Raw genomic sequence first — 27,452 nt, forward strand, 5'->3', positions numbered from 1 at the left:
TTGCAGGGGGTGGGGGCGGGGAAGCCGCGCCGTGCAGGAAGCGCCAGCTCTCGGCTCCTCGTGGCTGGGCCGTTTTTCTCCGTCCCCAGATGCATCTGAAATGCAGACTCATCTCCCCAGACCACCACGTTGCCTAGCAACAGTGGGGGCGCCGCTGGTGCCCTCCTGGGCCGCTGGGAGCAAGGGTCAGGAGCAGGTGACCTGTGGGGTGGGGAGGGGCGCACCCGGACTCTGGCCTCATGGGCAGGTGGGGACTGAGCTGTGGCCAGGGGTCCGGGGTGAGGGCTCAGGGCTGCCTGCCCACGGTCCCCACATCCCGGATTGGAATTCCACCATCTGAGTTTCATTCCTTTGACATTCTCATCAGCCAGCAGCGAGCCAGAGAGGCCCCCATACCTTGGGGTGGGTGGGGGTCAGGAGACCTCCCTGTAGTGACCAGGAGTGTGGCACAGAACCTGGGACACCCGCTCCTGACTCTAGTCTCTGCTCATGCACACCTGGGGGGCAGAGGCGATGGCTCAAGTCCTGGGGTCCCTGCCACCCACGTCGGGGGCCTGGACGGAGCGCCTGGCTTCTGGCTTCAGCCCGGCCCAGCCTCGGCTGTGGCCGGCACCTGGGGCGCGAATCAGAGGCCAGGAACCGTCTCTCTCCAGCGGAACAGGAAGCAGGTGGCTCTGGCCTCCTGGGCAGGGACTGGGTCCTCCCGGCTACAGAGAAGCTGCCCCCAGGGCACCCAGCACCTGTGGGTCGCGGCGGGAAGGGGTCCCTGCACTCTCTACGCCTGGAGTGCTGGGAGCTCCCTGGGCCTGCCTTGGAGGGAGGCGGAGCCGGCCAGGCCAGCTGGGCGAGGGCCTGGGTGCGAGGTGGGGCCCTGGTGCCTGCCAGGCCTGGGCTGGAGGCAGGCGTGGCCCAGCCCGACCACCCCGCTCACCGCCTCCCTCCGCACGCCCCTTAGTCCGGGAACAAAGCAGCTGCTCCTGGCCAAGCGTCAAGAGGCCTTCTGGGTGCGAGGGGACCATCTTTCTTTCCGGCTTTCCAAGAGGAGACGAGGGAGGGGTGGGGCGGGCGGGGAGAAGCTGAGAAGAAGCAGGCCTCGGGCGCCAGGGTCCGGGCTGGCCTCTGGCTGACCGCCCCCGGCTCCCAGGTGGCCTCCGTCCGGCTCCCGCCCTCCCCGCGGGGCCCTAGTACAGCGTCTCCCGGGTGGCGTGGCTGGAGAAGGTGTGGCTGCTGGACACGCTGTTGGCCTTCCTGGAGAGGGCCGGCCTGCGCCGGCGGCGTGGCCACAGGGGACACAGGCAGGCCAGCGTGGCCAGGAAGATCTGGCGGAAGTTGGCAGAGACGAGGTTGTAGAGCACTGGGTTGATGGTGGAGCTGACGTAGAAGAGCGCGTTGGTCAGCATGTAGAAGTAGTGGTAGAAGTCGTAGAGGAACCTGTGGGGGCAGCCATCAGACGGGGCCCTGGGGGCAGCCCCGCCCTGCCCAGACCCGCCCCCTGCCACGCCCCGCCCTGCCCCCTGCTTCCCGGCAGGACCAGGGGACCCCGCCCCACACCCAGGCCCCGCCCCATACCACACCCCTGCTAGGCCACGCCCATACCCCGGTTCAGGTCCCACCCCCACCACGCCCACAGCACCACGGCCCAGGCCCCGCCCCACGCCTTCCTGCAGGACCAGGGGACCCCGCCCCACACCTCCCCGCTGGACGCTGCCTGGGACGCTCGCGGGCCCTGGCTCTGGCTGCACCCAGCCCAGTGCAAGCCGCAGCTCCCACGCCCCACGGCCCCTGCACTGATCCTTGGAATCTTGTGCAGGACCCCAGCCTCCGAGGGCCTCGAAGGGCCTCACCCCACGGCCTCCGGGCCTGCTGCCCTCCACAGGGTCTCACCCCCCGGCCAGGCAGCTGGCCCCCACGGAGCCCCTGTGACTTCTCCCGCTGTCCCCAGCACGGACCTCTGCCCTGGCCCTGGCAGCCCGGCAGTGCGGACGAGAGCTCACGGGGCCCTGAGGGACCTGCTGGCCAGGTTCTCCTGCTTGCTCAAAGCCTTGCGGGGACGGGGGGCAGCCGCGGGGTGGACTCAGCTCCCCACACCCGACTGTGCTCTGGGCGGTGCCCTCCCCCACCTGCCGCCAGCTTGCGGGGGAGCCCCTGCCTGGGCCCAGCCCCCACTACTCACGGAGTCCACTGGTCGTCCGAGACGTAGCAGAACATGAGGCGCCGCACGTGGTAGGGCAGCCAGCAGACCACAAAGGCGATGACCACGGCCCCTGAGACGCAGAGAGACGTGGCCTCAGGAGACGTGGGTTGGGGGGGGTCCTGCCCAAGGAGCGGGGTCTGGGCATCACCAGGGCCCCCGGCCGCCCACCGTGGTCTGCGGCGTCCACGCACCCTTGTCAGAGCCCACTGATGCTTCTCCCCCAACATCTGTACCCCGTGAAGCCGCCTTACAGCCAGGCGCCCTCACGGGCACAGTGCGGCACGGGCACCCAGACGTCGAGGAGAGAGCAGGAGGCAAGCCCTGCCCACGGCCAGGAGACCTTGGCAAGGGTGCTGGCACCAGGGAGTGGGTAAAGGGCAGTGTCTCCTACGAATGGCGATGGGGAACGGGGCGGCCACACGTGGAGCGTGGGGCTGGACCCTCACCCCACGCCACGCGCCCAAGTTCGCCAAGAGGCGGGTTAATGATCTCAGCGTGAGAGCCGAGCGACAGAGCCCCTGGAAGAGAACAAGGACTTCACCGCGTGGAGCTGGCACCAAAGAAAAAGAGTGAGAGCCCCGAGAGTCAGGAGACGCAGCGCCGTTCGCCGGAAATGGGCATTTCCTGTGTGTCCTGTACCTGCCTGCCCCGAGGTCGAGGCAGGGAGCCGGTCCAGGGTGGAGGGCCAGCCGGCAGCCGTGGCTGCAGACGGGGCGCTGGGGAGAGGGGGCTGGGAGAGTCCCCGGCAGGAGGGGTCTGGCCCAGCGCTCTGTCCCAGGGGCTCCAGCCAGGAAGCCCGGACTGCCCCACATCGCTGGCCAGGCCAGTCTCCTCTGCCCCACGTGTGGGGAAGGCTGGGGCCACAGGGCCCTGGGTCCCGCCTGAGACCCGGCCATGCTGGGGAACAAGGGACTGGACGCTTGGCCAGGTGGACACTGGAGTGAGTGAGGCGGTGCCCACCGCTCCCAGGTCACCCTCACCTCACCTGGCTGCAGGTTCCCAGCCCCAGTTTTCACCAAGCCTGCTGACCACAGGGCCTTAGGGCCTGCCAGACCGGCTGCCTCGCCTTCGAGCTCGGGCTGAGTGCCTGGTGGGTGGGTTTGCTTCCTCACGGGGCCCCCCGCCTCTGCTGTCCCCCCATCTCAGAGCAAACGCCTGGCCCCGGCGTGCGAGTGAGCGAGTGGAAGGATGGACGGACAGATGGAGCCACCCCTGGCCTTAGCCCCGGCCGCCCCATCCTGAGCTTTCCCGACTGCTGGCCACAGCTGGCCCCAGCAGCCCCCGGTTACGTACGTAGCACTCGGACGCCGTGCCGCAGGGCCTGGACCCGGCCTGGCTCCATGCAGGTGCCGAGCACGCCGGGCTGCTCCCCCACCGTGCACACCTGGCCCTGCTCGGCCGCCTGGAGCACCATGACCGTCAGCTTGTTGGCGATGATGGTGTTCAGGACGGAGATGACCACCATGGGGAACACGAAGGACATGAAGGTGTTGACCTGCGGGCAGGAGGGCGGGCGTCAGGCCTGGAGCAGGTCCCACCCTCTGCCGCCCTGCGGCCTAGGGCCTGGGGCCTGGTGGGCGTTTGATCAGCACAGGTTTAGCAGATCCTGCCCCTGCCCCCCAAGCCCCACCCCCAGCCTGACTCCTGCCCCCAAGCCCCACCCCCAGCCTGCTGCCTCCACCCCACCCCCGCCCTCTCACCTGCGTATCAAGAGTGAGGAACGTGCACCCTGGGACACCCAGGCTTTGGGCTCACGGAGTCCACGACACGGTCCCTGAGCCTGTGGCAGCTGTGCCTGAGGCCAGTCTCACCAACCGCGGAGCCAGCGTCTCCCACCCTGGGCGCGCACCATTCATGCCGACCTCCGGCCCCCTGCTGACCAGAGCGCTGCGCAGGGGTGAGCCTCCCACCCGCCCCGCAGGCTCGGGTCTTGCCCAGAGCTCCCGGCTGAGACGTGGCTGAGCCCGGCCCCTCTGGCAACTTCCTTCCCAGGGCGGCCCCGGCCTTTGGACACACGTGAGCGTGGCCGTGTGGCCTGGAGAGCAGGTGGCCTCGGCCTGCGGTGGGCACAGTCCCTGAGAGGCCAGTGGTAGCTGTACCCTGGGAGGGGCAGGGCAGGGAGACCCAGGACAGCCTCCCAGAGGCTGGGATGCCGGCGCCGGCACCGGCCGGGCCTCCAAAGGTGCTGTCCACCCTCGGGAGGCCGTGGAGGGCTCAGGGCAGCCCCAGGCAGCCGGGTTCGCCTCTGCGTGTCACTCGCACCAAGCCAGCCTTGAGGCCGAGTGCATGGGGAGGGGCGCGGCCATGCTGTCTTTCAGGGGACCCTGGTGGGCAGCAGGTGTGTCCTCCGTCTCCGAGGGAGGCCCAGCAGCCGGGGGGTGCCCGGGGAGGGCCAGGCCCAGCCTCGGGGGAGCAGCCGCTGGCCGGTGAGTCACCGGCGCCCCGGTGGAGTTAATCAGAGTGAGTGTATCCAACAGAGATTTCCCTCGTCAAAACATTTGCAAGGCCACGCCTCGCTGAGCACAGGCAGCAGAAGCAGCTGCCGGGGGCCAGCGGGGGCTAGCGCAGGGGGCGGCGACTTCCTCAGCTGCAGGAAGCCTGGAGGGGCTGGGCTGCCCTGCGGACCCACAGTGGCCGCTGGCTGGCAGCTGGGCTGCATGCGGGGGTGTCGGCGGCTCGGCTTCCCCTCAGGAACGGCACAGGGCACAGCGCAGACCCTTTCCCACCCCTTCCCCCAAGGCAAGCCAAGAGGACCCCACCAGCAGGCAGCTTAAGGGGAGAGCCGGTCCCAGCCCCGCCCCCAGACGGCCACACCTTGAGTCAGCAAATCAGGGACAGAGGAGAAAATTCTGGAAAGGAGGGGTGAGGGTCCCGGTGGGCGCGGGGGAGCACAGGGGAAGACTTCAACAAGAACGGAGCTGCGGCCAGAGACGGCGTCCAGTCAGACACGCAGGCCACGGAAGGAGCTGCTGGCCGCTGGCCGCTGGGCCTCGGGGCCCCTGCTCCTCCTGGCTTCTCTGCCTGGGGTCGGCCAGCTGGCACATCCCAAAAGGCCTGGGCAGGAGCCCATTGGACAAACGCAGGACACATGCCCGCCCGTGGCTGGGCCACCCCCGCCTGGCCGCCGTGGCTGGTGGTGCTGCAGCCCCACCTTCTGGGGGGCGCGGCCACGGGCCGTCGCGGGTTTGCGGCCCGCCCAGCTCCTGTGGCCGCACCTGCCTTGTCTCCTCTCTCCTTTGGGGTTCTGGTTACCCGTCTTCTCTCCTCCTCGGTGGGCTGGCTTCCACGCCGGGCTTCCAGGGAGACCACAGGGCTGACGGGCAGCACTGAGGGGCTCAGCAACGGCCTCTGCTAGTGGGGACACCTGACCTCTGAGCCGCCGGCCGGCCGGAGCAGCCCAGCGGCCAGGCCAGGCGCGTGAGGTCGGCGCACTGACCTGTCCAGCCTTCCCTGCTGCCCGCCCAGGCCATCTGCCTCTCGACTGGCTTGGGTTTGGCTCGCTGCCCACACCGGGCAGCCTTGATGGACACTGAGGGACTCATCAGCTCGGGGCCACGTGGGGCAGCCAGCGGGTGCCCCAGAGCCACGAGCCGGCGGCACCCACGGGGCCTTCTGATCTGCCTCTAAAGGGAGCAGAGAGGGCCACCTCGCCAGGCCGCTCCGTATGCAGAGGGACATGAGACCATCCCGACACGCTGTGCAAGCAGCTGAGAGCGCGGGAGAGCCGGACGGCGGGGGGACGGCGGGGGGACGGCGAGGGGCTGGGAGGCCAGCGCCGGCTGCAGGGAGGGCTGCCTGGTTGCAGGGTGGGGGCCGTGCACAGTGCAGCTGCCCAGAGCCTGTGTCTCTCTCTGCCTCTGCCTCTGCCTCTGCCCGGGGAGTGGACCAACACCCTTGGGTGCAGGCCCCGGGCAGCCCCGGGTCGCGGGCTCAGTCCCAGCAGGGGCCGTGGTGGAGGGCAGTGATGTCTGCACAGGACAACCCGGGCTCCTGGCTGCTCTGTGCCGCGCTGCCTGTGCCGCCCTGGCTGCCCACCTGCCCCTGCCCCTGCCCCGCAGCTGGGCTAACCCCTGAGCAGCGCCACACAGGGCCTCTGGGCACCGGAGAGCCTGGGCCTGACCTGTGGCCTCCACCTTGGGCAGGGTCTCAGCTCTCTGGTTCCTAAGGAGGGCGTCTCCCGGCGCCTGCCTCACAGCGCCGCGTGTGCTTAGTGGTACCCGGGATTCGTGCCTTGTGGAGGAGGACCAAGGAGGCCAGCATGGGGGGTGGGGCTTCAGCGTGGGTGGGTGGGCTTCAGCGTGGGGGGTGGGGCTTCAGCGTGGGAGGTGGGTGGGCTGTTCTGAGGGTGCTGCTGGCCGGGCATGGCCTCTGCCCCCCTGGCGTGTGCCATCTTCTGGGAGAGGGGTAGTGTGAAGTGTGTGTGGGACGGCTGGAAAGGGCCCGGCCTCTGGGCGGGGGGTCTGGATGACCTCACCCCACAGTGACAGGGCAGGTGGGGAGGCACGCAGCACACCTGGAGATAGGCGAGGTGCAGCACACCTGGCCAGTGGAGGGGTCATGGGCCTCTGAACCGCTGGCCCGTGTTCTCACCCATCCCACTCTTCCCCTAATTAACCCCACTGTGTTCAGATAAACAGACAGCTCCGGCCTCCCTCGCCAACCCCACTGGGCCGCAAAGCCAGCTTCCCGGGACGGTGCAGGGGAGGCAGGAGGGGCCGGCACGTACGCCCTCCCAGCGTGGCCCAGCAAGGCTGGCCCGGCACGTTACCGACCCTCCCAAGAGCAGATGTCCAGCCCTGGCCACGCCCAGACTCTGGGGAGACCCCTTCTAACCTCCCAGACTCCGGACAGAAGCAGCCCCCTCGGGCCCAGCAGAGGCCGGCACGGCAGCAGGTTCCTGGGGTCCTCACGACTCCCCATCTTCCCTCCACCACGGCCCAGCCCGGGAACAGCAACGCAGTCAATGCTAAACCTGCAATTCACGGTCGTCGGCGCCGCAAAACCTGGGAACAGCTCAGACGCCCACGACTCGGCACATGCACGCAGGGGCCCTCTGGTGACAGGGAATCGGGGCACCGGCCAGCCAGGCCCGAGGGCGTGCGGGGCCTGAGGCTCTGGTGCAGGGGTAGCCGGGGAAGGAGAGGACTTCAGACTTAAGGAGTCGGTGGAGCGACCTTGTTCTGGAAGGCTCCGGGCTGGGGGGGTGCCAGGCTATCCCTGAGCCCCACTCTCTGCCCTGGGTCACCCCGAACCTGGGGTGCTGGACCAGCGGGCGCGGTCTCAGCACAGCTTCCAGAAACGAAGGCTGCAGGATCTGCGGCCCAGCGGGGACACGCCTGGCCCAGGTGACAAGAGCCGCGGTCAGCGGGGAGCCCAGGCCCTGCTCAGGGGGAGCCTGCAAGTGTGTCCAGGCAGCGACCGCCTGCCCTTCTGAGCCAGTGGGTGGAGGATGGGGAGAGGAAGATGCCTCCAGCTGGGGGGGCCGTGGGAACCTCCTGAGGTCCAGAGGAGCGGGGGGGGGGCGGACAGGGCAGGGCCTGCTTAGCTTGGCGGTGCCTGGCAATGGCTCAGCCTCCACACAGCCCAGGCACCACCAGATGGCTCCAGCGGGGCACTGGAGCTCATAAAGAACGCCCGGGGCCGGCGCTGTGGCGCAGTGGGTGGAGCCTCCACCCGCAGTGCTGGCACACGACACGGGCGCTGGCTCTGTCCCGGCTGCTCCACTTCCTGTCCAGCTCCCTGCTGTGGCCTGAAAAGCAGCAGAAGATGCCTGAGTGTTGGGCCCCTGTGCCCACAGGGGAGACCTGGAGGAAGCTCCTGGCTCCTGGCTCCGGGTCGGTGCAGCTCTAGCCACTGTGGCTACTTTGGGGGGTGAACCAGCAGATGGAAGATCTCTCTCTAAACTCTGGTTTTAAATAAATAAATAAATCTTTGAAAAAGGATGCTTGGAGTCCCTCTAATTTCCAGTCCCTGTGATGACAGGCGTAACAGCAGCAAGCCCAGGGCTCTGCAGGAGGCACCCTGGTGGGCGGCCCCAGCAGGTGTCCAGTCTGCGAGGTAGCCACAGCAGGGACGCTCACTCACAAGTCCAGGCACAGACACGAGCCCCAGGGTCTGACCCAGCCTGAGCCCTGGCTTCCTGCATCTCGGGCTAGTGCACAGCCCAGGACAGGTGGGTCAGCCAGGTGCAGGATCCTTGGCCTCCCCCACCTGCCTGGGGAACGTCGGGTCCCAGCGCTGCGACTCCACGGTGACCCCTCGGACCGGGCTTTCCTCTCTTCTTTGTGCTCTCCCATGGCCTCTGCCCTGAGCCCTGTGCAGCTGTCCGGTTTGAAGATCCTGGGAGAGGCCGGGAGATTGCCAGGGCCCAGGGAGCCGCGGGTTCAGCACCACGGACAGCACCTGGTCCCCCTGGAAGAGCCGTGGTGTGGGCAGGAGGGAGGCATTGGGGCTGTCTCTGCCTGCTGTGGTCCTGGGCGGGGGACCAGCTGCTGATCCCCCTTCCGACTGCTGGAGCCACAGAGGCTGCCGTCTGAGCGCGAACTTGGCAGAGCGGGTGCTGCATCCTGGCCACGCTGCTCTGCAGACTGGCACCAGCTCGGCTGCTGGAGGCCCCTAGCAACCCGATTAGGGAGACAGCCTCCTGGGCATCACCGCCCTCCTCCACCTGGGCAGGTGACTGCCGGACTCAGGATGGGAGCGCAAGGCCGTCTCCTGGCTCTGCACGGCAGGGTGGGGCGTGGCAGCCTGGGGGAGGGGCCTCCCCGTGCTGCGTGTGGCAGCTGGGTGCCGGTGGTCACAGCATCCCAGCACCACTCGAGAACAGACGAGCCACCTGTGCAAGGCCGCTGCGGCTGTGGGCTGAAGGTCAGCTGGCCATGTTTTCAAGTAGCCGCCAGCTACAAAGCCCGGTTGGGAGTCAGATCCATGCAGCTGTGAACCAGGCTCTGAAGCTCCTGGCACGGACAGGCGGCGGTGCGGCGCAGGGAGCAGGTGGCGTGGGCTCTGACGCCGGGGCCTGGCCTCGGTGCCCGGCAGTCCAGCAGGAAGGAACCTGAGTGGCCTGGCTTTACTTCTGGGAAGGAACCAGGGCCCAGCAGCCCTGTCTTTCCTTGTGGAAGGGTCTGATCACGCAGGCTCCCAGCCCGTCCCAGCTGGCTGGAGCTGGCTGGCACTGGCTGGTACTGGCCACGCCACGCCAGGAGCCTCTTGTTCACATTTCTCCTGCGTGCAGGGCACTGATCTGGCTCTGAAGGATTAAAAGTGGAGCCAACTCACTCAGCACAGAGTTTGGTGCCCAAGCCTGAGCCCTCAACAGAAGCCAAACCACGCAGCCAACTCCTCAGCTTCAGGCCGGGAGAAGCTGGGTTCCTGAAGACGCAGGCTGTGGCTCCCCAGGGAGTTTGTGCAAACCCTCAGCAATGAGCACGTGAGGGGGCCCCCGTGAGGCTGCCGGGGCCCGGCAGGCACCCGCAGGACCCCTGAGCATTTCAGGTGGCGCAGCAGAGGGGAGCGTGGGTAGCCGTTGCCGCCGGATGTATGGGGGAGGCCCTCGCCTGTGGCCCCGCACCTGTTCCCCGCTCTCCTGGCCCGCAGCGGCTGGGACTCCAGCCCCACAATTTCCAGCGTTTTCTTGCCGTGTGATTGTGTGGGCAGCTCAGCAAATACCCTGCCCCTAACTGCCGTCCACTGGCAGAGCTGCCCACTCCGCTGGCCAGCATCCTGGAGCAGTCAACAGGATTAGGGCTGATTACGGGGACACAGCACCGGAGGCAGCTTTGGGGAGCCCAAGGGAGGGAGCGGGACTGGCAGGGGCTCGGGTTCCCCCAGCGCCCTGCATGGGGGAGGGGCTCGCCCAACTGAGCCAACACTCAGGACACTTTATGCCCCAGCCAGCCTGCCCCGGGGCACTGGACCAGGTGAGTCCAGGCGTCAGCCCCGAACGGCTGCTGTCACGAGCCAGGACCCCCCAGAAACCACAGCAGGACCCTGCGCTGCCCCGTTCAGACCGTGCCTCAGAGCACAGGACACGGGAGCCAGTGGGTAAACTGAGGGAGGACCGGAGCGCCCTCGGCCATCGCTCGTCTCAACTGGACACTGCGTCCCTGCCACCCTGCCGGCCGGGGCCCCAAAGCGGCCGCAGCAGCTGTCTTCTGCTGCCTGCAGGCTGGCCGGGAACTGGCATCCAAGCCGGCAGAGCCGCAGGGGCAGCCGAGCTCCGGGCGCCCGGGCCTGGTCCTCACTTGCGCCCCTCCTCAAGCTCGGCAGTCGCACCACAGGGCAGCTCCGGCCAGGCTCCCCCCACCCCCCAGCTGCTGGCCTCCCCCTGGTGGGGAGCAGCATCCGGAACGTTCTGCTGCGGCTCCGCCCACACTCCGGAGCTCAGCGGGGCTCTGGCTCAAATTGCAGCCCTGCCGTCCACTCAGGGACCCCCGCGTCCCATGCCACGTCCCTCGGCTGCGAGGGGACGACCGTCCAGCTGCTCCCCGCTGCGGCGCCCTCACCCCCCCTACCCAGCCCAGAAACCTAGAGGGGTAGTCCAGGTCCTCACGGCAGCCTGCTCTGAGGGGGTCATCCTGGCCTAGACTGAGAGGCCACGGGTCACACAGGGCTGACCATGAACAAGACCACCCGGGGACCTGGTCAGCCCGTGCTGGTGGAGGGTTGCTCCACAACTGGACACGCCCCTGCACGCACGCCGGCCTCTCCTCCCGCAGGGCGGCCCGTGGCCAGGTGCACTGGAGGGCGAGGGCTCTCTCCCTGGAGCGCCCCTGCAGAGAGGGGCCTGGACAAGGGCAGTGCCGAGGGACCATCCTGGACCCAGCGGGAGCCAGCGGGGCCGCGGGACCGCTGAGCCCGAACTCACAGCTCCTGTGAGGGCGGCGCGCCCCGCCAGGCCCTGCAGCTCGCTGACAGGTGCCTGGGAGTCTCCGAGTCCCACAGACAGGCCAGCCGTGTCTTGGTGACAGGCACACAGGTCCTGCAGCCCAGTGCCACTGGCTCTGAGGACAGCACAGGAGCCACTCACGCCGCCCTGTCCTCGCCTGCACTGCCGTGTGCTCTTCCGCGAGTGGGGCTGGCGGGATGCCGGGGTGTCTGGGGAACAAGCGGGGACAGGCTCACCTTCCGGGCAGCACCTCGCGTGCCTGCCGCTGCCTCCATGCAGGGACCGGGGAGGCCAGGCCAGGTGGGCCCTGCACTGCCCCAAGCCCTGCCCAGGCCTGGGCAGAGCAGGCAGGAGGCAGCGGGGCTCCTCTCTGGCTGCCCAGCGCTGCCCCAGGGCTGCCCAGAGTCTGCTCACCCCGTCAGAGCTCCCGGGAAGCCTACGCCGCAAGCCACACACAGGTGCTTCCTGGGTGGGGAGGGGCGTGTAGCGGCCAATCCCACAGAAACGGACGCAGCCGTGATGGGTCTGAGACAGCTGGCGCCGAGCTGAAATGTTTCCTTGTGCCGCCAGCGCTGTAGTGCAGTGGGTTAGGCAGCCCTAAAGGCGCGGGTTCAAGTCCCAGCCGTTCCACTGCTGATCCAGCTCCCTGCTAATGCTCCTGGGAAAGCAGCAGAGGATGGCCAAGTGCTTGAGACTGAGCACAGGGGGCTGAGCATAGAGGGACTGAGCACAGAGGAATGAGCACTTGGGGACTGAGTACAGGGGACTGAGTACAGGAGACTGAGCACAGGGGACTGAGCACTGGGGGACTGAGCACAGGGGAGTGAGCACTGGAGGACTGATTACAGGGGGACTGAGCACTGGAGGACTGAGCACTGGGGGACTGAGCACAGGGGAGTGAGCACTGGAGGACTGAGCACAGAGGAGTGAGCACTGGAGGACTGAGCACTGGGGGACTGAGCACAGGGGAGTCAGCACTGGGGGACTGAGCACTGGGGGACTGAGCATAGAGGGACTGAGCACAGGGGACTGAGTGCTTGGACACTGAGTACAGGGGTACTGAGCACTGGGGGACTGAGCACTGGGGGACTGAGTACAGGGGGACTGAGCACAGGGGAGTGAGCACTTGGGGACTGAGCACTGGGGGACTGAGCATAGAGGGACTGAGCACAGGGGACTGAGTGCTTGGACACTGAGCACAGGGGAGTGAGCACTGGAGGACTGAGCACTGGAGGACTGAGCACCTGGGCAGTGAGCACTAGCCCCGCCACTCAGCCCCTACCAGGCTCAGGAAAAGGCGTCCCAGCCAAGCCGATTCCCTGGGTGACAGAAGCAGGTTCTGGGCCTCACGGTGAGGCTGCCGGGTGCAGGCCCTGGGCAGCCGGACACCAGGCTGGTGCCCTCGCCTTCCCTGGGAACTCGTGCCCACGGCAGACAGAAGACCGGGCGGCTGCTGGGCAGGCAGGGTCCTCCTTGGGCCGAGTACCCCTGGCCGCGAGGGGCAGGTCAGCCTCCCTGTGGCCACCCAGGGGCTCCCTGAACTGCAGTGGAGACAGGAGAGCGACAGAGACGGTCAGCAGAGCCAAGGGCTGTTTGACAAGGTCAGCAAACTCGGTAAGGCCTCTGCCCGTGAGTGACAGGGATGGAGAGAGACAGGTGGGCAGGTGGGCAGGTGGGCAGGTGGACAGGTGGACGGGGGGGCAGGTGGGCAGGTGGACGGGGGTCAGGTGGACAGGCGGGCAGGTGGGCAGGTAGACAGGGGGCAGGCAGGCAGGTGGACAGGTGGGCAGGTGGACAGGTGGGCAGGTGGACGGTGGGGGGGCAAATCTCCAGCAAAGAAACTCCTGGAGCAGCCCCAGGTCCACAGAGGGGTAACTCAGGGGACTGGGGGACACTGCGCTGGGCAGCAGACAACCAGACCGGGCTTAGCCCTCGGAACGAAACGGAACCTTCCAGAAGAGGAGGCCACAGGCTGCGCGGGCTTCACAGGTCTGAGGTCCCTTCTGGAAGGCGGAGCAGAGAGACCCCCAGGAATTCAGTCTGGGAGGCCGGCACGGCTCGCACCCAAACCAGACAGCAGCTGTCAGTCTCCAACACGTGTGCCTAGGCAAACTCTCAGCAAAACACGTGCAAAATCAAGCCCACGACACGTGTGCTGAGGCTGTCAGGTGACCCCCAGGCTCACCACTGGAAACCAAATCCTCAGTGGAACAGCTCGGGGGCGGGGACTGACCAGAGGCGTCCAGGAACTGACTGACGTCACCATCATGAGAGCCGTCCGGTCCCCTCCTGCTGCGTCTCTCTCCTGCACCGTCCGACGCCTCCTGCCAGCCATGATGCATCAGGAAGGCCCTGGCCAGACCCAGTCCCGTGTCCACTCCCCAGGGACGCCCTGGCCAGGCCCAGCCCCCCAATGCCCACTCTCCAGGGACGCCCTGGCCAGACATGGTCCCCAGTGTCCACTCCCCAGGGATGCCCTGGCCAGACCTGGTCCCGTGTCCACTCCCCAGGGACGCCCTGGCCAGGCCCAGTCCCCCAATGCCCACTCCCCGGGGAAGCCCCAGGCCCCGAGGTCCACTCCCCAGGGACGCCCTGGCCAGATACAGTCCCCAGTGTCCACTCCCCAGGGACGCCATGGCCAGGCCCAGTCCCCCAATGCCCACTCCCCAGGGAGGCCCTGGCCCCTGAGGTTCACTCCCCAGCCTCCAGAGCCAGGAGCTAAAGACACCGCCGCTCATGCAGATGACCCTGTCTGCTGCAGCAGTGGACATGGGTGAAGGCAACGGGGGAAGAACCACGCCCATGACCGCCAGGGCTGACAGCCGCGGTGACCCAGCACACCCCCGTGGTGACCCAGCACACCCCCAGTGTGACCCAGCACACCCCTGCCGTGACCCAGCACACCCCCGTCCTGACCCAGCACACCCCTGCCGTGACTCAGCACACCCCCGTCCTGACCCAGCACACCCCCGCCGTGACCCAGCACACCCCTGCCGTGACCCAGCACACCCCCGCCATGACCCAGCACACCCTCGGGCCAAGGACGAGAAAGCACATGGCCACACCAACATGGCTGGAGAGCAAGTGACCAACCCAGCAGTGTCCTGACAATCTCTCAGCCTGGGAGAACACCAGTAACCCACTGTGTTCCCAACAGCCAGACTCGGATGGTTCCGGTGTAAGTGGGCCACAAGGCCGGGCGCGCCCAGCACCACGGCTCCGCGTGCTCACAGGGCCAGTCCCGGCCGGTAAGACGAGACCAGGTAAAAGGCGAGCTTTCTGGATGCAAAAGGGAACCTTGCAGATGACCCGACTGTAGAAAACAGCAAACCTTGCTGAGCTTCTGGAACTAGCGAGTGACCATGGCAAGGCCATGACTTGTACAACCGAGCGGCTGGCACGGGGGCGTGGCGGGCACAGCCACCGCCTGCAACCCCAGCATCCCACCTGGGTCATCCCAGGGCAGGGCCTGGCGTAGATCCTTGGTCTTGGGGAACCCGGAGCAGGGGCCGGGGCTGTGAGATGGAGCCCCTGAGAGCCCCCACCTCTGCCACATCCTTCTGGGGTGGGCACACCCGAGCCTGGGCCACGACTGAGCCCAGAGCAGGCGCTGACTCCTGTTGTGACGAGGCTGCTTGGCCCTCCCAGCACCCCACAGACCCAGGCTCAGGGCAGGCGTGGACCTGAGCATCGGCCACCACCGCACCCTCCTGCTGGGGTTGCCCCTCCACTGGCCGTCCCCTGTCCTGCCCACCCCATGTTGTCCCCACGTCCATCTGCACTCGACTTTGGGCTTGTCACACTGCTGGACGGGCCATGGCACGAGCTGGCTGGCACACTTTCATAGCCGTGGGAAGGGCATTTTTGCAAGGAGTTGCTGACCAGGTATGGACAGGTGGGACAGGGGAGGGGGCAGGCACTGTGGTGCAGCAGGTAAAGCCACCGCCTACAGTGCCAGCATCCCACATGGGTGCCAGTTCAAGTCCCAACTGCTCCACTTCCGATCCAGCTCTCAGCTGTGGCCTGGGAAAGCAGTGGGGGATGGCCCAGGTGCTGGACTCCTGCACCTAGAAGAAGCTCCTGGCTCCTGGCTTCAGATCGGCTCAGCTCCAGCCATTGTGGCCATCTGGGGAGTCAACTAGTGGAGGAATGATCTCTCTCCCTCTCTCTCCTCTCTCTGTCTTTCAAATAAATAAATAAATCTTAAAAAAAAAAGAGTCAGAGGCAGCTGGGGGGGGGCGGTGACGACTGCCGCAGCCGCCTCCCGGCCTCTCTGTCCCTCCCCCACCCTCTCTGCCACACCAGGGGCCATGGATGGCCAGCGGGGCTCAGCACCTCAGTCTGCTGATGGAACAGAGAAGGCGGAGAGGACAGAGGGAAGCAGCCAGTGTCCCTGCTCCACGGTCACCAAAGGGGCATTAGGTGTGGAGAGGGATCTAGGCCACCCTGAGCCCTGCCCACCCCCACCACTGCGAGGTCTCGGGCCCACCCTGCCCCTCCCCCACTCTCGTCTCTCATGGACGCCTGCTCAGTGGGGTGCCAGGCGGCCCCCAGGGCCTGGCTTGGGAACAGCATCTCTGATGGTACAATGATTCCCGGGGAGACCTCCTGGCTGGATGGTCCCCGGCGAGTAACTGGCAAGTGTCAGGGGGCAGCCCTCAGAGGGAGCTGGACGGGGAAGGAGGCCACGCGGCCCTGCGCCTCGGGAGAGCCAGCTGGTGACACCTTCAGCTGCCCAGCTCGAGCCCCGCGCAGCCCCCTGGGGCCCCGCCGGCCCTCCCCGGCAGGCGGTGCTCTCGGCAGGCGGCACGGCCCTGCCCTGGCGGCCCCCGAGGCAGCCTCCTGCGTGGCTGGCGGCGGATCCCACACACACGCCGGTGTTTTTAATACGGGCGACGGCTCCTTTTCAAACAGGCTGTCAGAGAAGCATCCCAGGAAGCCGGTGTCAGCGCCGGCCCCAGCCCTGCAGTTACTGCCTCCGGTGCCGCAGTCTGGCGCCTCTGCTCCCAGCGCCGCTCCCCGCAGCCTGCGGTCCCCGTCCTGACCCCAGGTCCCCGCCCCGCGTCGGAGCAGCTGCCCAGTGCGAGGTCACAGGGCTGTCCTCCCAGCCTGGCCCGGGCTCCCGGGCGGACCCCCGCCCCTCCTGCTCACGGCCCCGAGCGGTGGCAAGGGGCAGCGTCTGAGACCCCCGCCTTTGTGCCAGGCCCGGGGGGCGGCCCCGCCTTCCCCGCTCCCACAACACAGCTGTGCCACGTGGACACGGCGCTGCCAGGCCCCTTCCTGGGGCTCTTGGTCTGTCCCTTCCCTCCTTGCCTCGCTCTGTGCCAACCTGATTTCCCCAGGAGACCCCCAGGGAGTGAACCCGCTCAACCGAAGCCAGTTTTAAGGAAACCCCCACATTTCTGGGGCCCCCCGCTGGAGGGGGAGGCACAGCGGCCTCGCTCTGGAGCTCCCTGTACTGAGGGCAGTGGACAAGGGGCGCTTCCAGCTGCTGCGTCCGAGAGGGGCCCCTGGGCTCGGGCTCCTGCCTTCCCTGTGGCCGAGTCTGGGGGTCCTGGGGCAGGGGGCGGAGGCCCCGGCAGTCACGGCCAGGTGGGATAGCTTCTCCCTCCGCCCCAGGCAATAAATACGTCCCTGATGGCCACTTCCTACTGTGCACATCCTGTCGGGCGCTCGGCCCAGAGCGGATTCACAGACGTCCTGGACCTGGCTGGGGGCCAGCGCGGCTCCCGGATAACCTGAACCAGACAGGCTGGGCTCCCCCCAGGACCCCCGCCCGACACACTGGGTCCTGCACAGGAACCGCTCTGAGTTACAGGGACACAAAACGCTGAAGAATATGCTTAACCTTTAAATATGTCCAGGGAGAGTTATTGAAATTTACAATAAATTCACCTTTAGCAGACCTTGGGCTAAAAATGCTAAGTCCAAACAACGGGGCAGGTTTTCATAAGCCTGGGGCGAGACTGACTGAGCCGCCAGCGGTGCTGGATAACCCACTCCTTTGTTTTGTATTCTTTGCAACATTGTTTCAATAATTCCTGGGAGACAGCAGCTTTCATCTTAAGCCGCCTTGGATATTTTTGAAAGCCGACCGTGTCTAACATCCACAATGGCTTTCACGGGTGCTGCTCCAGCTCTCCCGACACAAACAGCCGCAGAAGTGCGCGTGGGGCACCAGGCGGCCGTGGGCACACACGTCGTCGAGCCCGGGGAGGACCAAGGAGAGACTCCTGGGGGGCTCTGGCCTCATCCCTGCCTGGGGCCAGCTCCGACCTGGAGACGGCAGCAGCAGGGACCTGGGCAGGGCCTGGTTCGGAGCCCAGCAGGGATCTGAGGCCCGCACAGTGGCGGTGGCGGGGGTGGGGGTGGGGAGGCTTCCTCAGGAGCTGTCCAGGGTTCTCCCGGGTTGGCCAAGCTGTGAGCCCAGACCCAGATGGTGAAAAGGGCTTAGGGGAAGGCACCTGCGCTGGGCCGAGCCAGGAGTGACACATCTGGGCAGGCGTCGTGGCGCGTGGGTGCAGCCGCTGCTCGGGACGCCCGCGTCCCCCGGCAGAGGGCCTGGGTTTGAGTCCCGGCTCCGGTTCCCCTCGAGCCTCCTGCTCAGGTACACCCTGGGAGGCGGCCGTGGTGGCTCAAGTACTAGGGCCCTTGCCACGCATGTGGGAGACTCGGACAGAGTGCCCAGCTCCTGGCTTCTGCCTGGCCCGACGCCAGCTGTTGCAGGCATCTGAGCCAGCAGGAGGGAGAACTCTGTCTCTCTCTCCGGCTTTCAAATAAAGAGGCATAAATGGAACTGAAACAGACACACGCGCTGGGTGCAGCGGGTAAAGCCGCCGCCTGCAGTGCCGGCATCCCATATGGACATTGGTTTGAGTCCCGAATGCTCCACTTCCAATCCAGCTCTCTGCTATGGCCTGGGAAGGCAGAAGAAGATGGCCCAGGTGCTTGGGCCCCTGAACCTGCATGGGAGACCTGGAGGAGGCTCCTGGCCCCCGGCTTCGGATTGGCGCAGCTCCGGCCATTGCAGCCATCTGGGGAGTGAACCAGCGGAAGGAAGACCTCGCTCTCTCTGCCTCTGCCTCTCTGTAACTCTTTCGAATAAATCTTAAAAAAAAAAAAAAAAAAAAAAGACACACGCACCAGGTGCCCTTAGGGCAGAGACCAGGGCCATGTCCTGCCCTGCCGCAGGGCCCTCGAGACCCCCAGCTAAGCCTGAAACCGGACCCCGGGGCCTGCCGAGTGAGGCGGGAGCAGACACCAGCCTTCGTCCTCCGAGGAAGACAGCAGGCCAGCTTCTCGGGTGCCGCTCACAATGCTCAGTGCAGGAGAAGAATTCCTGCATGTGCAGAGAAGTGGGGATGGGACAGGAGGTGAGCCTGTGGGGAGTGGCGCGTCGGGCGGCGGGCTCTGATCCCGTGGGCACGCACACCACGGACGCAGGGACACCCGTCTACAAAGGGAACTGAGGACGTGAGACAGGGACTAAGAAGACCCCCGAGCCCAGAACTCAGGGACCTCAGAGGGAAAGATGACCCCGCCCCTGTCCTGGGGCCAGAGAGACCCCGCACCTGTCCTGGGGCCAGACAGAGACCCCCGCACCTGTCCTGGGGTCACATAGAGACCCCGCACCTGTCCTGGGGTCACACAGAGACCCCGCACCTGTCCTGGGGCCACACAGAGACCCCCACACCTGTCCTGGGGCCACACAGAGACCCCGCACCTGTCCTGGGGCCACACAGAGACCCCCACACCTGTCCTGGGGTCACAGAGACCCCACACCTGTCCTGGGGCCACACAGAGACCCCTGCACCTGTCCTGGGGTCACAGAGACCCCACACCTGTCCTGGGGCCACACAGAGACCCCTGCACCTGTCCTGAGGTCACACAGAGACCCCGCACCTGTCCTGGGGTCACACAGAGACCCCGCACCTGTCCTGGGGTCACACAGACACCCCGCACCTGTCCTGAGGTCACACAGAGACCCTGCACCTGTCCTGGGGTCACACAGACACCCCGCACCTGTCTTGGGGTCACACAGACACCCCGCACCTGTCCTGGGGTCACAGAGACCCCACACCTGTCCTGGGGTCACTGGATCTCACACGGGGACCTACAGGGCCACAGAACGGGGTCTGTAGGCTGAGTGATGATGGAGACCACTGCCAAGAGCCAGGAGTGGCCCTCAGCAGTGTGGGCCCGGGGTCTGTGGACAGGACAGGCTGGGACAGAGGGACAGCAGAGGGGCCACCAGAGGTGTCATTTCATAATTAAAACTTTAAAATGTTATTCTCACTTATTTTAGAGGGGACGAGCAGAGACACACAGATACAGAGAGCGAGCCCATCTACTGGTTCACCCAGGAGCTCCATCCGGGTCACCCCTGGGGAGGCAGGGACCCAGGTACCTGCACCATCACTGCCACCTGCAGGTGGGGCCAGGGAGGGTCAGGGAGGGTCAGGGAGGTCCAGGGAGGGCCAGGAAGGCAAACCCGGGTGCCACAGCTGTGGGGGGCTGTGGGGGGCCCAGGCAGTGCGGTAACGGCCACGCCCAACACCCAGCCCAGAAGGGATGCTAATGCTCCTGGAGGAAGAAGTAACTCTGCTGGGACAGAGGACACACGCCGAGTCCACCCTAGTGCACACACACGCCGAGTCCACCCTAGTGCACACACGCCGAGTCCACCCCTAGTGCACACACGCCGAGTCCACCCCTAGTGGGCACACGTGGAGTCCACCCCTAGTGCACACACACCGAGTCCACCCCTAGTGCACACACGCCGAGTCCACCCCTAGTGGGCACACGCTGAGTCCACCCCTAGTGCACACACGCCGAGTCCACCCCTAGTGCACACACGCCGAGTCCACCCCTAGTGCACACACGCCGAGTCCACCCCTAGTGGGCACACGCCGAGTCCACCCCTAGTGGACACACGCCGAGTCCACCCCTAGTGCACACACGCCGAGTCCACCCCTAGTGGACACACACGCCGAGTCCACCCCTAGTGGGCACACGCTGAGTCCACCCCTAGTGCACACACGCTGAGTCCACCCCTAGTGCACACATGCCGAGTCCACCCCTAGTGGGCACACACACCGAGTCCACCCCTAGTGCACACACGCCGAGTCCACCCCTAGTGCACACACACCGAGTCCACCCCTAGTGCACACACGCTGAGTCCACCCCTAGTGCACACACATGGAGTCCACCCCTAGTGGACACACACGCCGAGTCCACCCCTAGTGGGCACACGCTGAGTCCACCCCTAGTGGACACACATGCCGAGTCCACCCCTAGTGCACACACACACCGAGTCCACCCCTAGTGCACACACGCTGAGTCCACCCCTAGTGCACACACACGCCGAGTCCACCCCTAGTGGGCACACGTGGAATCCACCCCTAGTGCACACACACTGAGTCCACCCCTAGTGCACACACATGGAGTCCACCCCTAGTGCACACACATGGAGTCCACCCCTAGTGGACACACACGCCGAGTCCACCCCTAGTGGGCACACGCTGAGTCCACCCTAGTGGGCACACGCTGAGTCCACCCCTAGTGCACACACGCCGAGTCCACCCCTAGTGCACACACGCCGAGTCCACCCTAGTGCACACACACGCCGAGTCCACCCTAGTGCACACACGCCGAGTCCACCCCTAGTGCACACACGCCGAGTCCACCCCTAGTGCACACACGCCGAGTCCACCCCTAGTGGACACACACGCCGAGTCCACCCTAGTGCACACACACCGAGTCCACCCTAGTGCACACACACGCTGAGTCCACCCCTAGTGCACACACACGCCGAGTCCACCCTAGTGCACACACACGCCGAGTCCACCCCTAGTGCACACACGCCGAGTCCACCCCTAGTGCACACACGCCGAGTCCACCCCTAGTGGGCACACGCTGAGTCCACCCCTAGTGCACACACGCTGAGTCCACCCCTAGTGCACACACACGCCGAGTCCACCCCTAGTGCACACACACCGAGTCCACCCCTAGTGCACACACACACCGAGTCCACCCTAGTGGACACACACGCCGAGTCCACCCCTAGTGCACACACACGCCGAGTCCACCCCTAGTGCACACACACCGAGTCCACCCCTAGTGCACACACGCTGAGTCCACCCCTAGTGGACACACACGCCGAGTCCACCCCTAGTGGGCACACGCTGAGTCCACCCCTAGTGGACACACACGCCGAGTCCACCCCTAGTGCACACATGCCGAGTCCACCCCTAGTGGGCACACACGCCGAGTCCACCCCTAGTGCACACACACTGAGTCCACCCCTAGTGGGCACACGCTGAGTCCACCCCTAGTGCACACACACCGAGTCCACCCCTAGTGCACACACGCCGAGTCCACCCCTAGTGGGCACACGCTGAGTCCACCCCTAGTGCACACACGCTGAGTCCACCCCTAGTGCACACACACGCCGAGTCCACCCCTAGTGCACACACACCGAGTCCACCCCTAGTGGGCACACGCTGAGTCCACCCCTAGTGCACACACGCTGAGTCCACCCCTAGTGCACACACACGCCGAGTCCACCCTAGTGCACACATGCCGAGTCCACCCCTAGTGGGCACACACGCCGAGTCCACCCTAGTGCACACATGCCGAGTCCACCCCTAGTGGGCACACACGCCGAGTCCACCCCTAGTGCACACACACTGAGTCCACCCCTAGTGGGCACACGCTGAGTCCACCCCTAGTGCACACACGCTGAGTCCACCCTAGTGCACACACACGCCGAGTCCACCCCTAGTGCACACATGCCGAGTCCACCCCTAGTGCACACACACCGAGTCCACCCCTAGTGCACACACACACCGAGTCCACCCCTAGTGCACACACGCTGAGTCCACCCTAGTGGGCACACATGGAGTCCACCCTAGTGCACACACACGCCGAGTCCACCCCTAGTGCACACACACGCCGAGTCCACCCTAGTGCACACACACGCTGAGTCCACCCCTAGTGCACACACACACCGAGTCCACCCCAGTGGGCACACATGGAGTCCACCCTGATCTTAGTGTGTGCTGCGGCTCCCCTACCACCATGATCCGGGCATTTTTGTCACCCGGCTGTCACTAGGGCCCCTCGGCGGCCAGCCCTGCAGCCGTCCACTTCCCGTCTCTGGCTCCGCCTTTTCCAGAGGAGCCGGCAGCGTCCAAGGCCTCTTTCCCTCAGCGTGGGGTGGGCCCCTGGCCCCTGCACGTTCATGACCCCGGGTTAGAAGCTCCGATTCCAGGTCGGGGGAGGATGGGGGAGTGAAGGCGGGGGGCAGGGTCACCCGCTGGACCCGGAGCTCCTGCCCGTGGAGACCAGAGGCTCTCGGGATGGGGGGGCGGTGGGGACGGTCCCACGGTGAGAGTTTGATGCCGCCGGCCACACCCTCAGGACCGGCTCCGCCGGGGCGGCTGCGTGTGTGGACAGCTGGACACGCCCTCTCAGGCGGTCTCCACAGCCTCTGCCTCCGCTGCCCGCCCGGCTGTCCGGCGAGGGCCCAGGGGTCGGCCATGCCGGTCTCTGCTCTCCTGCCCGTCGGGGGGCCGGCTGAGGAGTGGTGCCAGGCTCCAAGCTCCAACACCAGCAGGAGCTCCTGGCTGCTCCCCGAGCCCAGGAGGCCACAGCTCGGGGAGGGCGCCTGCCCGGGGAGCACGGTGGCTGCACCTCCACTGCCGTGGTGTGGCCCCAAGACTTGCTTGGCTGCTGCAGACAATGCATGCTCAGGACGCCACAGCCTGCGGCCAGCACAGCCCTGACGCCTGCCCATCTGCAGCGTGGGCACACGCGGCTGGCCTGCCCCTCTGCTCCGTGCCCCGTATCTGGGCAGGGATACTGCCCCGTCTGTCCCACACCCGCCCCGGCTGTGTCCACCTTGCCCCAGCAGGCTGAGTCCACTCTGTGTGGGGACGAGGGCCCACCCGGCCGGAAGCCAGGCGGGGTCCCCGCCCTCCTTCACGCTGCCCCTTTGTAACCGCCGTCCACAGTCTGAACGGAGATCCCACAGCCGAATCTCGGGCTTCGACACAGAGCTTGAAAAACGCCTCAATTATGAAGTGCGAACACCCCTGCCCCGAGCCGTCCCTGCTGACTCCCACGGCCACTGACCCTTGGCCAACCCTGGGTCACCTGACCACAGACACCACCGCGTGCACCCCGGGGAGACCCGAACCCCGGGGAGACCCCGCCCACAGCAGCGGGTTGAGGCCGAGAGCGAGCCCACAGCCAACCAAGCGCCCAGCCGGCGCGCTCTCTGCGGACTCGGCACTTTCTCCCTGTTTCTCGGTACAAGGAGGGGTGGGTGCCTGGGCTCCCCCTCTTCCTGCTCTCCGGAAATGGGGGGTGTGTCTGGGGTGCTCCTCACCGCCTGGATTTGCTGCTGCACCCTCACGGGGACCCCTGCCCCTGAGCCCGGGTGGCTGGTGAGTGGGGGCCACACCCTCACGGGGACCCCTGCCCCTATGTCTGGGTGGTGAGTGGGGGTCACACCCTCACGGGGACCCCTGCCCCTGTGTCTGGGTGGTGAGTGGGGGTCACACCCTCATGGGGACCCCTGCCCCTGTGTCTGGGTGGTGAGTGGGGGTCACACCCTCATGGGGACCCCTGCCCCTGTGTCTGGGTGGTGAGTGGGGTCTGTACCCTCACGAGGATTCCTGCCCCTGTGTCTGGGTGGCTGGTGAGTGGGGCTGCACCTTCACGGGGACCCCTGCCCCTGTAGTGGGTGGTGGTGGTGGGTGGGGTGGTGACCGGTGAGTGGGTGGTGGTGGTGGGGGCCACACCCTCACGGGGACCCCTGCCCCTGTGTCTGGGTGGTGAGTGGGGGCTGCACCCTCATGGGGACCCCTGCCCCTGTAGTGGGTGGTGGTGGTGGGTGGGGTGGTGACTGGTGAGTGGGGGGTGGTGAGTGGGGGCTGCACGCAGGGCCCCGCCAGATCCCAGCTCCGTTCCTTTTCTCTGAGACTGCCCTGGGGCTGTGACGGGGGCGGCAGTGGGAACCGCGCCCCCATCAGCCTCAGCGCGGCAGCGGGGTGTGCCCCGGGCTCCCCTGGCGAGCAGGCACGGGGCGGGGGTGGGGTGGGTTTCTGCACGGAGCCCCCACCTCGCTTGGCTGTTGTTTTCTAGAAAGCACCGTCTGCACGGACACTCGCCCCTGCTCTCCCACGGCTCCTGCTTCCCACAGGGGAAGGCATGCGGCAGCCGTCGCCCGAGCCAACTGCACTCAGCCCTGGCGAGGACCCCGGGGCAGGAGCCGTCCGGGGGGACATGCCGGGCCCTCCAGCTGCTCGCCGGCTCCACCTGCACGGATCGGGGCTCACCCTGCCTGCAGTGAGGGGCCACACCCAGCGGGGGCGCCTCTCAGAACAAAAGGGAGAGGCAGGGCGGCCGGGCCGCTCAGGGCCGGAACAGCAAAGACCGCTGGCGGCTGGTGGCAGACTCGGGCGGGGACGCCCAGCCTAGCACCCCTGCTCTCCGGGAACCTCCCCGCGTGCAAATGGCCCCGCCGGCCTTGGGGCAGTGAGCTGGAGGCCCCAGGCTGCCCGGGGGCTGACAACGGCACCCAGGGCACGGGTAGGGGTAGTGGGTAGTCGAGGTCCAGCTGTGGCCTTGGGAGCACAGACACCTTGGCGTGGTTGAAGGAAAGGGTGAGGTGTGGACAGAAGACCCCGTCACTCACGTGTACACGTGGGCACATGCGTGGACAGTCCTCCAGGCCTCCAAGCCTGGCTCCTGCTCAGGCACTCAGTGACCAGGTAAACGGGGCCCATACAGGGTCAGTGAGCGTCCAAGGGCTGGGCTGGAGCCTGGGCGGCACCCGCCGAGCCCCTGAGGGCAGAGCTGGTGGCCGTGCCGGGCCAGCCCCCGCCTCAGTCGGACGTGAGCCAGACGCTCCCCCACCCGGGCCTCTGCTCTCTGCCACCTGCTGCACTCCTTCAGGCCACTGACCACCCGGGCCCTAAGCCACACAGCGCCCGGGACACCTGAGCTCTGCAGGGGCTCATGCAGGCAGCGCCCCCTGTGGGCCGGCCGAAGGAAAGACGGGACATCCCGCCGGAAGCCATGGGCACCCCACGTGTCCTCCGCCACCCAGTTCCTAGTGGCACCGGGGCCAGAGCTGGGCCTCTGAGAGGCTGCCTGCCCTCTGAACTGCCCAGCCCCACACGGGGCCACACACTGAGACCTGCCGCGCTGTACGGAGGCCAGTGAGCCCCCACCTCCAGGCTGCAAGACCCCACCCCCCCACACACATCCAGGTGCCTTACCATCGTCCCAACAGGGACATCACCGCTGCCGTCGGCAGCGACGGCAGCACCAGCAGGTGTTTCTGTGTGCCAGGCACCTGCAGACACGTCCCACGAGTTCTCGTGAGCACTACCACCTAGGGTGAATGCTGCCATCATCCCATTTTACAGATAGGAAAACTGAGGCTGGAGTAAGACCCAACCCAAGAAGATGTCAGGCTCAGCTCTGACTCAAGTCTGGGCTGGGCAGGGCAGCCAGGGGACGCGGAGGAAGCCGGCCTGGGGGTGCCGCTGCTGGGGGGGGGCTGCAGAGCCCCTGCCAGGGCACAAGGCCTTTGAGAAGCTGCTGGACGAGACCACGGCCTTATATGGCCCCAGGGACTGCTTCAGGGCCACCCGAGGCCCACCCATGAGTCCAGGGCGGACACTGACCAAGTCCAGCCACCCTCGGTAGAGCTGATGGGGTGGGGATGGGGAGCGGGGCCGAGGCCCGGCTGCTCCGCGGGGCGAGGTGGGGAGAGGGCTCGGGCTGCTCCCCAGGCGGCCCGTCCTCGCCAGCCTCCAGGGAGTGGACTTCCGCAGCCCCCTCGCGGCTGGAAGACCCCTGGGGGCAGAGTCCAGGCTTCCCCCGGAGAGACCCCCGCCTGGAGCCCCCCCCCCCCCGCACAGGCTGCTCACCTGGATGACGACCTTGACGGTGGCGGTGTCCACGATGGGGGTGCACACCAGGCTGCCGGGGTGCTGGTGGTCAGCGCCCCGGTTCTGCTGGCCCATGGTGAACAGCATGGGCACGGCCAGCAGCGCCGAGGCCAGCCAGATGGCGCTGATGAACTTCTTGGTGCGGCTGCGGGACATGAGGGTCTTGGCCTTGAAGGGGTGGCACATGGCCAGGTAGCGCTCGACGCTGAGGCTGGCCACGTTGAGGGCCGTGGCGTAGGTGCAGGCATCGCGCAGGAAGTAGTAGCCCCGGCAGCCGGCGTCGCCGAAGGCCCAGGGGTGGTGCACCCAGATGAAGTTGTACAGCTCCACGGGCATGGCCAGCAGCAGGATGAGCAGGTCGGACAGCGCCAGGCTGCCCAGGTGGTAGTGCACGGTGCTCTGCAGGCTCTGCAGCGGCTTCCGGCGCGCCAGCGTGAACGCCGTCACGGCGTTGCCCACCGTGCCCACCGCGAACAGCGCCAGGTACACGACCGTCACCAGCACCTTGGAGTAGATGTCGGTGTTCACGTCCAGGGGGCTGCCCGGCGCCGCCAGCGCGAGCTCCGACGCGTTGGCCGAGCGGTTGCCCGAGCCCGGGGCCAGGAGCGCGGCGTCCAGCCCCACCTGCGGACGCGGGAAGAGGTCGGCGCCCGCAGCGCTCGGCGCGGAGCTGTTGAGACGCATGGTGCGCGCCGGGTCCGCGGCTCTGTCCCGCGCCCCTGGGCTGGAAGTCCAGGCGGGGAGGGATGAGAAGGAGCCCTGGCGGGGGGCGCGGGAGGCCGGCTAGCGGGGTGCCGTCTGGCCAGGAAGCGCCGCCCCGAGGAACTCGGCTCACGCCCACCCGGGCTCCGGGCTGCGCCCCCGGCTCTAGACCCCACGATTCTCCACGCTCCCTCTGGGCTCTGCGCTGGTCCTGGGCTCGGGCTTCGCGGACAAGCAGGTGGCGCCGAGCAGAGCGCACGCACGGCTGCCCGGCGCGCTCGCCTCTCCCGCTCCCGCTCTCCTCCCTCGCGCCCCGCCGCGCCCGCGCCCTCTCGGCTCTGCGCGCTTCCACCGAGCCGGCGCCGCGCGGCCGCGCCTAGCAGCGTGGGCGGGGGCGAGAGGCGGCCCCAGCCGCGGTCCCCGCCCCGCCCCAGCGCAGGCTGGTGGTCGCCGCCTCCCCCACCCCGCCCCCCGCCGCGCACTCTTAGAGGCCGTCAGGGCCCTCGAGAGCGACCCCGGGAACCCAGGTCAGGCGTGGGGGCTGCAGCTGGGCCTTGGGGCGCTGAGTCTGCCCAGCGCCCTCCCCCTGGGTGCACAGCCTCCCTTCCCGGGTCTCTCCAACTTCTAGCACTGGAAAGGGAGCTGTGCCCTCCTGTCTCCAGCTCAGCGAGGGCGGAGGAAGGAGACGGCTTCCCGCTGGCGC

At 67.1% G+C, this 27,452-nt stretch overlaps 1 protein-coding gene across 1 annotated transcript; it reads right to left on the minus strand.

Moving 5' to 3' along the window:
* On the minus strand, nt 1-27,073 carry NTSR1 (neurotensin receptor 1). Its single transcript, XM_051829424.2, has 4 exons — nt 26,027-27,073; nt 3,488-3,689; nt 2,174-2,264; nt 1-1,431 (listed from the first exon to the last, which is right to left on the minus strand). The coding sequence occupies exons 1-4, from the start codon at nt 26,729-26,731 to the stop codon at nt 1,182-1,184; spliced, it is 1,248 nt and encodes a 415-aa protein (XP_051685384.2). The 5' UTR covers nt 26,732-27,073; the 3' UTR covers nt 1-1,181.
* Nucleotides 27,074-27,452: the final 379 nt, after the last annotated feature.

The sequence above is a fragment of the Oryctolagus cuniculus genome, chromosome 11 (genome assembly GCF_964237555.1).
Source record: "Oryctolagus cuniculus chromosome 11, mOryCun1.1, whole genome shotgun sequence".
In the NCBI taxonomy this organism is placed as follows: Eukaryota; Metazoa; Chordata; class Mammalia; order Lagomorpha; family Leporidae; genus Oryctolagus; species Oryctolagus cuniculus.